At 34.4% G+C, this 14315-nt stretch overlaps 3 protein-coding genes across 6 annotated transcripts in view; 1 reads left to right on the plus strand and 2 right to left on the minus strand.

Annotated features, from left to right (window-relative positions):
• LOC311079676 (uncharacterized protein) overlaps positions 1-9231 on the minus strand; it is a 61793-nt gene extending 52562 nt beyond the window's left edge. The window contains exons 1-7 of one of the 4 annotated variants that reach the window (XM_084109313.1): positions 9143-9231; positions 8801-8883; positions 8314-8661; positions 7864-8217; positions 7658-7765; positions 7544-7578; positions 6557-7381 (exon numbers count right to left, since the gene is read on the minus strand). In XM_084109313.1, the coding sequence (XP_083965439.1) occupies positions 7262-7381; positions 7544-7578; positions 7658-7765; positions 7864-8217; positions 8314-8661; positions 8801-8840 (1005 nt within the window). In that variant the 5' untranslated portion in view covers positions 8841-8883; positions 9143-9231 and the 3' untranslated portion in view covers positions 6557-7261. Of the gene's footprint in view, positions 1-6556; positions 7382-7543; positions 7579-7657; positions 7766-7863; positions 8218-8313; positions 8662-8800; positions 8884-9142 lie in introns of those variants that run through there. The other 3 variants (XM_084109314.1, XM_084109312.1, XM_084109315.1) reach the window with 3 other exon arrangements.
• On the minus strand, positions 1755-4042 carry LOC311079680 (uncharacterized protein). Its single transcript, XM_084109319.1, has 7 exons — positions 3920-4042; positions 3277-3362; positions 2825-3175; positions 2373-2732; positions 2174-2278; positions 2033-2067; positions 1755-1919 (listed from the first exon to the last, which is right to left on the minus strand). Exons 2-7 carry the CDS (start codon positions 3317-3319, stop codon positions 1827-1829), a joined length of 987 nt encoding a protein of 328 aa, XP_083965445.1. The 5' UTR covers positions 3320-3362; positions 3920-4042; the 3' UTR covers positions 1755-1826.
• A 3044-nt stretch (positions 9232-12275) lies between the features above and the next one.
• Positions 12276-14256, plus strand: LOC311079598 (uncharacterized protein). Its single transcript, XM_084109172.1, has 6 exons — positions 12276-12470; positions 12550-12906; positions 12985-13338; positions 13478-13588; positions 13689-13723; positions 14006-14256. Exons 1-6 carry the CDS (start codon positions 12425-12427, stop codon positions 14066-14068), a joined length of 966 nt encoding a protein of 321 aa, XP_083965298.1. The 5' UTR covers positions 12276-12424; the 3' UTR covers positions 14069-14256.
• The last annotated feature ends 59 nt before the right edge of the window (positions 14257-14315 follow it).

A 14315-nucleotide genomic window follows, 5' to 3' on the forward strand; every position in this document is an offset into this window, starting at 1 on the left:
TATATATATATATACATTTTCAATTGTTTTAGATTCATTTTAAAAAATTATATGTAAAGTATTTTTTTTTTAAATATATTTATATATTGTGCACACTGCAGCTAATCTACTTACAAAGAGTTGCCTGTATTAAATAACTTAATAAATAGAGAGGTATAGTTTGTGTGCACAGATGTTGTTGTGCACCTCCTTGGTATGCAAACCTTTGCATGATTATGCAGAGTGTGGTTTGAGCATTTTTCCAACCACAGGACTGACCCGCTGTGTGTTTTCACACCTTTATCTGAATCAAAAGCATGCATGCATCATTCACAGGCGGTTCATTACTTCACCTTACACTGGTAGAGGGGGGGGGGGGGGGGGAAGCCTATCGATGCTTACAGGGTGACAAAAACATATATAAATAGTAACAGCTTATCTTGACACTATAAACAATTAACACTATTACAGTACATATACACATATACAATATACTATTATAAATTCATTTAAATGTGTATATATACTATTACAAATTAAGTTCAATCTAATTAAAGTATGTTTGTTTCTGCAGCTGAATGTAGTTAAGCGTATTAAAATATAAACATTTTTTTTTAAGGAAAATGGAAGCAATAAAAGAATTGATTAATTGGAGTTTCATTAAACTCTAAGTTTTTAGCTGTGGTCAGATAGGACACACTTTTGTCCAGAAAGAGACAGAAACAATCCCTAAACCTAGAATAGTACGCCCAGAATTTTAACATTAAGCAACGTGTGATTTCTGAATACAGTCTATTGCACTGAAGGCCTCACAGCCTATTTTCCTGGTCTCATGGTGGAGGTTTTTTCCACATGTGTCCGCTAGAGGGACATCTTGAGCCATTTATCAAAAAATATTGGGCAGCGTCAAAAAATGTCAGGTATGTAGACTAATGCTATCCAATTCCTAGATATGATTAACATTTCCAATTACCTACTACTTACTAATGTAGTTAAACTAATGTATTAAAGCGAGAGTTAGCATGAGTAAAATAGACACAATTGTCACATATAATTTAAGTGCCACGGACAGTGAATTTCGCTTCTTTACGATCTAAAATTGATGCCCCACCAATCAATATGCTGTATGTTAGCATGTGTTGGTCAAAAATCTGGTGAAACATGTTGATGCGGACGGGGCCTACGCCAAAGAACTTTATATCATATATTGCTTGTTGGGCTGTTCACGAGTTCACACTTACATACAATTTGAGGGGGTAAAGTTCAATGCGTATTTGGCATGCTGTCCGGGGGGAGGGCTCCGAGCTCGGAGTTCGGCCCGAACCCAGAGTACTCCCCCCGTATGTAAGTGTTTAGGACTAGAGGCGTGGAGAAGGGGCAACAAATGGATTGAGGTGAGACTGCTGAATGTATATATACACCTCTTACCATTGATTGCTGAGTGCTCTCCACTTGTGTTAATTATCTGAACGTGCTCCTCCCGAACTTTGTTAATAAAACATCATTTAATAAATGGATAATTGTTTTGGTATTTATTCTCCTATACCATAACAATTATCTTTTTTAAGAGTCTTTGTGGTAGAACTTTGTGGTATTACAGCTTCCATGAAGGTTTCTTTAAATTAAATGATTGCCAAACAGTTCATTTAATTTGACAGATCATTTTAGATAGAACTTAGGCATAGAATAATGTTTAAAGCTTGAGTAGGCTAATTAAGAGCTTAAAATATCTATTGGTTTTATCAATTAAAGCACATCAAGAGTCACATTAAGAGTAGGTTTTTTTAACAATAGAGAATTTATTTTTTAGTAAATTGTATTGATTCCTTGCATGTGCACATATTGAATTATCTGATGTGTTTTCCCCTGGGTCTTCTTGAAGTGGAGGGCTTTTGTTGAAAGCTCAATGCAGCATAATTCAAAGCATCTCTGTCTTCATCCTAGAACAGCAATTTTGATTCATTCAGTCATATAAATTGCCTGTGAAGACATTTAAATTGAATTATATTTGCAACATATGGCATAAAAGCACCTGAAATATTAGACTGCTTACCATTAAGTGACTATTCTGAATGTTCTGAGTCCCATCTTGAAATGCAATAAGAATTGGACACATAACTGCACGGTCATTGAAGGATGTTGATTTGACTGTTCAGACTTACATATTAGAGAAGAGTTATGCAGTAATTCCTACCTTTTCGTCGATGCTTGTACAACTGTGAGCCCAGAATTATGATCACAATCACTGATAAACAGTTTGAAGCTGCTAGAACTAGGGCAATTGCACTCCATGGTGTATCTGCAGATGTGAAAAAGAACTTCTTTTTAAAAGATATTAAGTGATACAACAACACCATGAGATTTAGATTTTCTGTAGCAAATTCAGTGGATACCTGGCCCTGGTGAATCAACTTTTCTTCCTTCTCCAAACAGTATCTCTCCACATGTGGCCACAGCGCAGTAATAAATCCCAGCATCATAGTGACTGAGGTTCTTCTTGGGCAGGTTGTAGACACATTTGTGTGTGGTAGAGTTCCCATCAGATCTCCTCTCACACTGAGCGTTCCTGCGTTCCTGAGTGTAAATGATTCCTGGAGGAGATTCTCCAGATTCATGTCTGAACCAGTAGACGTTGTGTTCTCCTGCACAGCTCTGAGTGACGACGGCACACTGCAGGGCCGCTGCAGACTCTTCTGGATGATCTGGATCTGTCTCAGGTCTCTGATGCTCTGAGTCAATGCTCAGCTGTCCATCTGAAAAGAAATAACAATAACATAATGCTTGTTTGACCAGACACAATGGACTGTATGTAGCACAGTCAGATTTAAGTGAATATTCTGCTTACCTTTAACAATGAGATCAGTGCCTTCACCAAAATAAAAACTATTATATATATATTTAATACAAAGGTATGTGCCAGTGTCTGATTCTTCTGTATTTGTGATGCTCAGATTAAAACTGCTCTTGTCTTTTTCTACAAAAAAGCGTTTATTTTTGTCAAAGTCATTTTCAAAGACGGCAGATAAAGCTTGATATGATGAAACAATCAGAAGGGGTTTCTCTCCGACTCTTCGTTTGACCCAAGCAAGACTGTGTCTAGACTCTCCTGAAAAACTACAGGTGAAGTTAACACTGTCTCCAGCTTGAACAATCTTCAGATGATTCTGAGCCACGATGTCTGCATTATCTGAGCTGCCTAAAAATTAAATATAAAATGTCATATCATGTGAGAATATGGTTAGTATTGCTTGCTTGATTTGCTTTATTATGCAGAGCAAAACATATGCAATTACTTACATTTTGAAAGGCAAAGCAATAAGATGAAAATATGATGAATCATTTTTAGGAGATAGTTCCAAACTGACTGATCTGCAGTGAATCTTCTAAGAAAAAGAAAAAGAATAATAAAGAAAACAGTGGAGTTGTACATTTCAAACAGCAAAATTATACCTCAAATGGATAAACTGAGGAAAACTAAAACATTTACTTCACATTAGTCATTGTTCATTAAAACTAGCTTTAATTAAAGTAGTAGTGTTTTTTTTTTTTTCTTGAATAAAACCAGTTAATTTAGATGTTATTATATTGTTAGGTTACCTAACAAGACAGTTTTACATTGTGAGGATTAGAAATATTTTTTAAACAAAATGTTTAATGCAAGACCACATATTGTTCATGCGTATGTATATTAATGGATATGTGGTAAAATCTTGCTTTGGAAATCTGATTTAAAAAAATGAAAATAAATCACTCAAAAATCAATCTGTAAATCAAATTTGATTTATACAGCGCTTTTCCAAATTAATCAACGCAGTTCAAAGTGTTTGACAGACAGGAACAAACAATTGACATTAAACAAATTAAAGAAGTTATTAGAAAAAGGCAACAACTGCATACAATTAGAATGAAATAAAAGAGGTTATTTTTTATCTTAACTTACAGACTTCATTAAAGATCAATGTTGGTTTTCATGTAGAGCCGATGACAGGTTTATCTTCCTCCTCAGCGCAGTCCGAAAGAGAAGACAGAGAGAGATTCACCTTTATATACTGTACCTCCCTGTACTAAAGAAAAAACACAAATGTACATGACTGTACATGATTCTATTGGCTGATTCATCTTAATGTTAGTGTTGTGTTCATGATCATGGTGACCACATCTCTAGTTTTCCAAATGTACACATTTAATATGAATTCAACATCTACTATGAATGTTTATTGACACAAATGAACATAATAACACATCAAAGAAATGACAGTATGTTTATTTAAATGTGTGGCATGGCATCAATTGCCACCCCAATAATATTGGAAAGACATGTTTGTTTGTTGCTTTTCATCAGAAGAGGCTGAATCTGTAACTGACAAATACTGAATTTCTGCAAGATTTCATGTGGAAACTTTTTTTTCTTCCAACAGTGTGACAACATTTGAAGTTTGTGTTTTCTTACTTCCTGCTGTCACACTTTGACCACAGCTGAAGGATCCTGCACCACTATTGTGCAACAACAGAAATTCATGACCAGAACTAGGCTAAGACCAGAACCAGTGCAATACTTTGACCTTTCAACCCCTGAAATGTTTTGTGTGTGCCTGCTTTATCACGCTCAGAATTTGGAATTTGAAATGTTGTAAAAGTGACACAGAGATAGTGTTTTATTACTCAACAGGTGATTACTTCAAATAAATTGCCATATGTCGCTTTCTAACAGAGTTCATTGTTAAGAAGGGTCATTTCATTTTGGTTGTTGTAGTACTGTACTGTGTCTACTGGGTAAAGCTAACGTCTTCAGCTAGTCAGTTTGAGAACTTTTCCATCTAAAATGGTTGTATCTCTTAAGTCTTGTAATGAATGTTTTATGAACAGTGGATAACCATATTCATCGACACAGGCACTCAGCGCCGAAGCACAACCAAACAATGATCTTCTGCAAAATGCATGCAGTTTTGTTTTTAACCGCTGGAGTGCCAAAAGATAAATATTAAACCTTTTAATTAGGAAGCAAATTCAGATAAAATGTAACATTTGGATAAAATAAATAAAATAAATGCAACATTATTCATTATTTGGCATTATTATTCTGCCTTTCAGTTAATTATTAATTGTTAATATTATTAATTATCACTCACATTTCTATATGTACTAAAGCAAAATAAAATAAATAAATACAATAAAATGTCAACGCTATTAAAAAACCCTGTCATTTTGGCAATTGTTGAACTTCCTCTATAATTGGACAAAAACAAAACAAAAAAACAAACAAACAATGCATGTAATGGAAAAAAAAGATCCCCTCAGAAAGGTGTTTGTGGGCTGTGAAGGAGTGTGGGCGGTAAGGTAAGAGCAGAGCCGCCAGTCCTGCGGTTGGAAAAGTACTAAAAATATTCAGGTCACATGAACATCTTTATAAATAAACCATATCAATTTATTCATTCATCCATTTATTGAAACCTCTGCTCTTGTTATGCAGTAATTTATCCGCCTTTTGTAAGCAGTTAAATTATTAGTAATTATTTTTATTGTGAAATAGTATAATTTATTCCTGTGATCCAAAGCAACATTAGTGAACACAAACAGACATTTTATATCATCCTAAAGTGATTTGTTTGAGTGAAGCACTAGTACTGTATTCGTTGTTGTTATTTTAAATGAAGTTTACCTCAGAAAGTCTAAACGTATGTTTATTTCATCCTTTCATTACAGTTTATACTGAGGTTCCTCAATGTGAACGGGAAAGGGATCATTTCTTCTTTTAAGAGAAACACCATTAAGAGTTAGAATCCATCGGCCTGGTCATTCTGCTGCTGAATGCACAGCAAGCCTTACGGCCTATTTTAATGTCTTCAGGGTAGCTTTTAAGACATTTCTCCACCAGAAGGAGCTTGTGTGCACGTCTTGTCAATCATACCATATCTGTCTTCCTGTATTGTTGCATATACATATTTCCCTTTCAAAGGCTTATAAGTGCTTGAATGCTTGTAACAAGTACATGTACCATCTGATATTTGCTGCTACCTATAAAAGGGCATTTTATTAATTCAGGCAAATGGGACACATATTGTAGTCTAGGACTAAAATACAGCAACATTATCACAGTTTTAATAGTTCTAATATGAAAGATTCCAATTCAGAACAGAGACATAAATTGTCTTAACAATATTTACTGTTAACTGCATATTAACCATTACCTGCACATAGACAATAACCTCTGTCCTCATCGTTGTTTGTTTGCAGGTAAAAAGACTGTTACAATATATAGTAATTATAGCATATAATTGTTTATGGTAAAAGACAATTATAAAACACACAAATACTGTACTTCAGATATCTACAGTGTGCAAAATAAAAAATAACTTATTTTGACTCGTGATCTAGTTGGACGTGTCAAAGGTCAAGATGAACTATCAGTACAATCTGTTACTGAATTTAAAATTATATTGCACAAGGAAAATGTACGTGCAATAGAAGATATATTAAAAGTTTATTAATGGGCTTTGTCATATATTTGTGAACAATGATGTCATCAACTTCTAGATAGATTCATTATCTAATGAAATCATGCTACATTCAAAAGCAATATGACTTAATAATTTTATTTCAGAACCACGGACAGGGATTTAACACAATTTCAGCACATGTTGGAGCTGTGATGTGCTCTAATTCAGTGGAGAAATAAAGGTCCCACTTTATATTAAGTGTCTTTAACTACTATGTACTAACATAAAAATTAATAATTTGATACAATGCACTTATTGTGTACATACATGTTTTACATTGTATTTATATAAAATACCTGCATGGAATTACATCTGTGACTAATTTCTGTAATTACATGTATAATTACACTGTTGACCCTTCCCTAAACCTTAACTCACCCTTAAACCAACCCATACCACCACACCTGTCCCGTATCCACCTCAATAGCAGCAAAAGTGTTTTTCCATATAATATGAATTCAATATAAGTGCATTGTACTGATTCATTGATGTTAGTACATTAAAGACAACTAATGTAAAGTGTGACCGAAATAATTCAACAGAAAGTCAACCAGTCTCACTCACTCATTTCTTTAGTAATTTATAATGTACATTATTTGATGCACATTCAAATGATAAAATGGACAAAATGGACAGGATAATGTTTATGGATAACTTATTTGATAGTTTAATTAAACAATCATCATTTCAGGTTTTGGTCTTGGTATCTAACATTGGAAAATGACAACTTTTTTAGCTTCTAAATAGAAACCTCTGAATACTGTGTAAGTAAAACTTACTCATTGTTATCTTACACGTGTATATATTGAATTATCTTGTGAGTCACTTTCCCTGGGTCTTCTAGAGCTGGAGGGATTTTGTTGAAAGCTCACAGCTGTATAATTCAAAGCATCTGCGTCGTCAACCTGGCATAGAACATTAAGTATTAATCATTCAGTCAAATATATTGCCTAAGAATATACAGTTTAGTGTAATCTATAAATTTGTAGCAGTGATTAAATTAATTGTCAAGATATTTGTATTCCATAATACCAATCTCAAGAAAAAAAATCATTTCGATTGCTTACCATCAACTGACCGTGCTGAGTGTAGTGCATCCTATCTTGAAGGAACAATGAAAAATTGTACGTATTACAACTGCACTGACATTTAAACCTGTATTAAAGTAAAATAATGCATACCTTTTTGCTGGTGCTTGTACAACCGTGCAGCCAATATAATAATCATGATCACAGATACAATTATTATAATCAAAGCGGCTGTTGTCCAATGTGTCTGAAAGCATTTGTCTGTAGTAATAATAATAATAAAAAAGAAATTAAACATTAAATTAAAACATATCAACAAGCCATCACATGATATTAATTTTAGTAAAAACATTGGGCACCTGGTAAATTAACTTTTCTTCCTTCTCCAAACAGTATTTCTCCACATGTGGCCACAGCGCAGTAATAAATCCCAGCATCAGAGTGACTGAGGTTCTTCTTGGGCAGGTTGTAGACACATTTGTGTGTGGTAGAGTTCCCATCAGATCTCCTCTCACACTGAGCGTTCCTGCGTTCCTGAGTGTAAATGATTCCTGGAGGAGATTCTCCAGATTCATGTCTGAACCAGTAGACGTTGTGTTCTCCTGCACAGCTCTGAGTGACGACGGCACACTGCAGGGCCGCTGCAGACTCTTCTGGATGATCTGGATCTGTCTCAGGTCTCTGACGCTCAGAGTCAATGCTCAGCTGTCCATCTGAAAACAAAATGAATAAATGAAGTGCAGTTTTTATTTATTTAATTAAACATAATGTACATACAGTATGTAACAGTTTTTGATTGTTCATTTTACCTTTAACAATGAGATCAGTTCCTTCCCCAAATGTGAACATAAATGCATATATAACACAATAGTATGTTGCAGTGTCTGATTCTTCTGTATTTGTGATGCTCAGATTAAAACTGCTCTCGTCTTTTGCTACAAAAAAGCGTTTATGTTTGTCAAATTCATTTTCAAATTTGAAAGGTAAAGCTTGATATGATGACGCGATCAGAAGGGGTTTCTCTCCGACTCTTTGTCTGACCCAAACCACGCTGGATCTTAAATTGTTTGGTAAAATACAGGTGAAGTTAACACTGTCTCCAGCTTGAACAATCTTCAGATGATTCTGAGCCACGACGTCTGTGTTATTTGAACTGCCTGATTATCAGTATGAGAAGGAAAGGGTGAAAAGATATTTAGTATTGTTTGCTGTGGATTTTCTTCTAAGAATATTCATGAAGCACATTAAAAACAAGTATGAATTTCGTATACGTTTAACAAAAATACAGTTACTTACACTGAGGAATATTAAGCATTAGGATGAAAAAATTAAGCATTTTGAAGAATTGGCTGCAGATGGGTTGCAATGAAAATCTCTAGCTTGAGAAACAGAGAGAGAGAACATTTTCAAATGTATGTTTATAATAAAAATAACAGACATGCTATTAAACCCAAGAAAATACATTTCATGAAATTGTTACTAAACTTCAAAGCATCTGAACTTCAGCAGCTTCATTATTGTTACTAGCTTGACATATAAACATTCATGCTAAAAAGTTAGTCTACAAATCTGGTTCACAAAAGCGAACATAAGAAATGAATAAATTAACAATCAAATAAACAAACAAAACAAACTTACATAATTCAGATTTCATTAATTATCACAGGTTTGTGCCATGTAAATCATCAGACAAGTTTTATGTCCCTCGTTGATAGTGAGACTGAAAGAAAGAAAAAACAGAGAGGTTTGCCTTTTTATACACTTCCCTATTCTAAAGATTAGCATCTTTACATGATTCCACACACACACACACACACACACACAGACACACACACACACACACACACACACACACACACACACACACACTCAAAAATACATACATAAGTAAAATAAAATAAATAAAGTAGTCAAGCCGATGGCCATATTCAATAGATTTGCACTGAAGACGAAAAACACACACCAAATACAAACAGTTTTCTCTAATTGTAATGCTAAATAAATATTGAAATAGTAAACAACATCTAGTTGAACATCTATTGATAGATTTTTAAAGCCTCTTTTTTCTAATGTCTATTCAATCCTATCCTCGTCTGCCACATTAATTTAATATTTTTGAATTACCTTCATTTGTGGTAAATACTGATATGCGACTGATTAACAGTAGTACTTTACATTCATCGTCACCTAAAAGCAATTACAGTAATGCTGAATAAACTTTTGTCATAGAACCTAAAGGTCACTTTAAGCCTTTGAGTTGCAACTTTCTGTGTAGCGCTTGTTTGAAGCGTGAAAAGAAAATGTGCAACACTTATGTGATGGAAAGAGCAGTGAATATGGTCTCTCATAATGAAAATGGGTCTTGGGTGTAATGGTTGGGCAGCGTCAATGTGTGGGAGGGGAGTAAAGGCAGAGTGGCCAGTGGTTGGAAAGTGTTTTTAAACACACAATGTATGAAGTTCACATACCGCTGACAGGCTGATGAGCATGCTCAGTTCGATTTTTGCATACTATTTAAAATAGTAGGGAAGTTGGCATATTTAAACAACAACAACAACAACAACAAAAATACTATAAAGAAAATTGATAGTCATATTCTGAAAAATGCATGTCTATTTTGTGATACAACAGAGAGATTAAGTCAATTCCATAAAGGTCAATTTCAAAATTGCTATTCTTTAATAAGATTTACACAGAGCATTGGAACCCCATAAATAATATACAATGCATAAGGGTTTAAAGATACAGCCATTGCACCACATCAGAGATCTTTGCTAACTAATTGAACTTTTGATCTGAAATCAAGAGGTTGTTTCAGCCACGTTTACCACAAACATCTGCAAGCAAATGCACCCCAGACATGACATCAAAATGGTTAAAAGCATAATAAAGATATAAAAGATTGCGGGCTTTAGCCGAGTACTACCACAAATCACATCATTTGTCCATATAAGGAGAAGATGTGATCTCAAACAGAGCTCTAGTTAAGAGGCCACAGTGTACGACATCATTTCCTGTAGTGACTGACAGGAAGAAGCTGTTCAGTACAGACTGCAGAGCCGCTGAGGTGAACATCAGTGGATAACATTTAACTTTAGCACTGACATAGTAAAACTGTATTATGATTTGTAGAAAACTTTGATAAAAATTTGGATTTGTATTTTTTTCTTTTATACTGCAGGTCAAAAAATACATTTTGTACAGTACATGTTTACCCAATCCACTTGTGGTAAGTGTAAGTATATACACACAATATATATATATATATATATACGGTCAATGTGACTTTGCCAAGTAATTATGTTCCTGGTTCAACATATTTTAATGATCCTGGAACAACATTCCTGTCTGAAAATTTGGTCCTACTCCTACCCATAAGTAACCCATAAAAAATCATATGGAAATGATAGGTGAATAACACTGATGTAGAAACACCTAACCCTGGTTGTAAGCCTAAACCTGTCCCTAATATCTGATTGGTTGATTGGAATGTTTGAGGATCAACAAAGATGCTGATCCAGGAACTTGATGAAATCACTGTCACCCAATATATACAGGCTATGTAAATTAGCAGTTAACAGTGCATCTGTTTGCACCTGTGCATACTTTTGCAAGCATGACTTGCACACATCACAGTTTAATCATTTTCCAAATGCAGGACTGATCCCACTGGTGTGTCTAATAATTAGGGTAAACAAATATTGCAACAATGCTTATCAGGCTCAGCTATACAGGAGGGTCTTGCCCACCCTAGCAGCCATTCCTCATAACTGTTCAGCCTAGAGTCCTTAAGTTCACTTTACACCATAGAGCTTGAGCCAAGCCATGAGAACATGTAGTGCTCTTACACGGAAACAGTTTTCAGATATACATAATGTAACTGGCCAAGTGACTGGCAAAAGGGAATTTAATTTAGAGATATGCTTAATAAAGTATACATCAATAACTGAGAAGTTTGTTCTTCATTTACATACACCTGAAAGCATGCTGTTCTGGGAGCTGGGGTTCAAAACAATCTAACTGCAAAACTGAGTGCCCTTGAGCAAAGAGTCCCATAGCATTTTAGAGCTATGCTGGACTAACATAATAGAATTAGAGGCGTTTGAGTGTATCTTTGTACATGCAGATCAGCATATCAGAACTGGAGCTTGCACATATAGCGATAAACCAATTTATCAGCTAGACCTTTTAATTAGCCGATACTTGCCTATTTTTGTGATTATTGGGCATTTAGAAATAGTAGAACACTCTAAATGGGTTTAATTGGCAGCTTATGTAACATTATTTAGGACTGTGTTTCTTGTGTCATTTATCAATGTCATCGCCATACAGGTACAAGTGTATGTAAAGAGAAGGAAATTGGTTCTGCCCCGTCTCTTAAAACAGCCTGCAGTGAAACCTCAGAGTGTCAGTCTTTGTTCTTTGAACTGCTGTGCATAAAAGAGGAAGCGGTCTGAAGACTTGCCATCAAATGGACACTGTCCACCATATAACCAGGACCCTTCAGTTCTCTTAAGTACAATATTTGAAGTATATATGATATAATCTGAGCTGAATTTACTGACTCTACTTTTTCTGTGAACTGCAATCACTGTTAGTGGATTATAATATTAATTCTGACATCTTTCTTTTAAAGGTTGTAAGTAAACCCTTTCAACTTTCTTTATCAAGTTAATCATTGCATATTATTTTTTATTATTTTGACATAATACTGTATTGTATTTTTATTACCAACATTTCTGAGCTATTTTATCTTATTAAAGTGCTAATGTTAGTAGGGTCAGTGTTTCAATTGTTAGTGATCTAAAAGTAGGTCATTTTTTTCTATTTAAACATATTTGCACATTTGTACATTGGCATGTTCCAGACTTCTGTTGACGTGTTTATTTCTCTTTTAGAACAAATCCAGGTGCTACAAAAATGAAGTTCTGGGTTTTTCTTACCCTTGTTCTCCTCACATTTGCAAGTATGTTTAAAATTGTATTTTAATTGAGCATTTTGTTTCATTTTTTTTTTTGTTACCATATTGCTTGTTTGTTTTATAGATGGGACAAGTGAAAGAGAGGATTTTATTCACCAAATCCCTGTGGTATTTGCTGAACTGGGAAGCAGTGTGATTTTACCCTGCTCTCACTCAGATGACTTTATAAATTATATTTCATGGTATAAACATTCTTTTGGCAAGAAACCACTTCTTATGGCATATTCAGAACATGAATCAGGAAGCGTTACATATCAAAATGACTTTAACAAGAAAAATCTATATTTTATCAGAATTGGAAGAGGCTCTTTTAATTTGAGCATCAGTCACGTGGAGGAATATGATTTTGCAAACTACTATTGTGCTGTGACTTTCTTGAACATTCTTAAATTTGGAGAAGGGACGATTCTGCTACCTAAAGGTGAGTTAATGACAATATTTGACTGCACATAAATGAGTATTGTTTTAATGTATTTACAGAATGTTGCATTTCTTTCAGAAAGGGACAGAATAAGAAGCACCACTGTTCTCCAGGAGCCTGTGTTTGACAGACTTCATCCAGGAGATTCAGTGACTCTACAGTGTTCGGTCATCAGTGAGATCTGTGCAGGAGAATACAGCGTCTACTGGTTCAGACATTCATCAGGATATTCTCAACCAGGAATCATTTACACTCATAATAACAGGAGTGATCAGTGTATGAAGAGATCAGAGAACGGCTCTTCTACCCAGAGCTGTGTCTACAGTCTCCCTCAGACTGAACTCAGATCATCTGATGCTGGGATTTATTACTGTGCTGTGGACACATGTGGGAAGATACACTTGGGAAATGGAACTAAGTTGATTATTGAAGGTACAACAATATTTGATTTACTATAGACTTGAAATTTAGTACCGCATCGTCTTTGGTCATATCAAATTGAATGTTTATGTGGGTTTTTTTTGTTTTTTTTATTGAAGCACATGTAATCTCACATATTTAACTATTTCAGATTTACAGTTGGTCTGGAATCCAATAACTTTAGTCCTGGCAACACTGACAATCATGGCCATGATTGTGATTATAATTCTGCTTATAGTGATTCAAAAGACCTGCATTAAAGGTATGAGTGTGCCTCCTAGTCTATATCAACACCAGCTCTTTAGCTTCAGCATTCATTCAAAGTTTTCAATATATATATATTTTATTCATATTTTTCTAAGAATCCTTGAATCACCCCAGAAATCAATGGAAGAAGGTAATAATTTTTTTCCACTTTTTTCACAAAATGAAGATACTTTTTTTAATTAAATTAGGATAATTAGGATAAAGCTGCCTCTGTTGTAAATAAGGTTAGTAATTAAACAGAGCGCCCATATAAGCTTGAGTTTAGGTTGGGATTACATTTAGAACATTTTTCCATAATTAATATTGTGAATTAACAGAAAATGTATAGTAGAAACGTGTAGTAGATTAAACAAAGTTATGTAGCAGAATACAAATTTATGTTTTATGTTTTATTTAAATGTTCCCTCTGTAGTCCCTGGATACATTAAGCCAAGAGGAGACACGTGTCATTTACACCCAACTCATAATGCGCTAGTTTACAAGGATGGATCATTATATGTCATTATATGCATATTGTGGATGTTGATGATTATGTTTGTGAATAAGATTTTTCTAATGATTATAATGTTTGCAATTCGCTTACAAATTCATATTTGTATAAATGTTTTGTCACTGGTTAAGTTCTGTAATATGTTGATTTCTGCAATTACTTTGCTTGGATGTATTACTGAAAATAAGTTGTTGTTTTTTGCTTAAGTGTGTGTGTGTGTGTGTGTGTGTGT

This window comes from Abramis brama (assembly GCF_963993115.1).
Source record: "Abramis brama genome assembly, chromosome: 3".
Classification (NCBI taxonomy): domain Eukaryota; kingdom Metazoa; phylum Chordata; class Actinopteri; order Cypriniformes; family Leuciscidae; genus Abramis; species Abramis brama.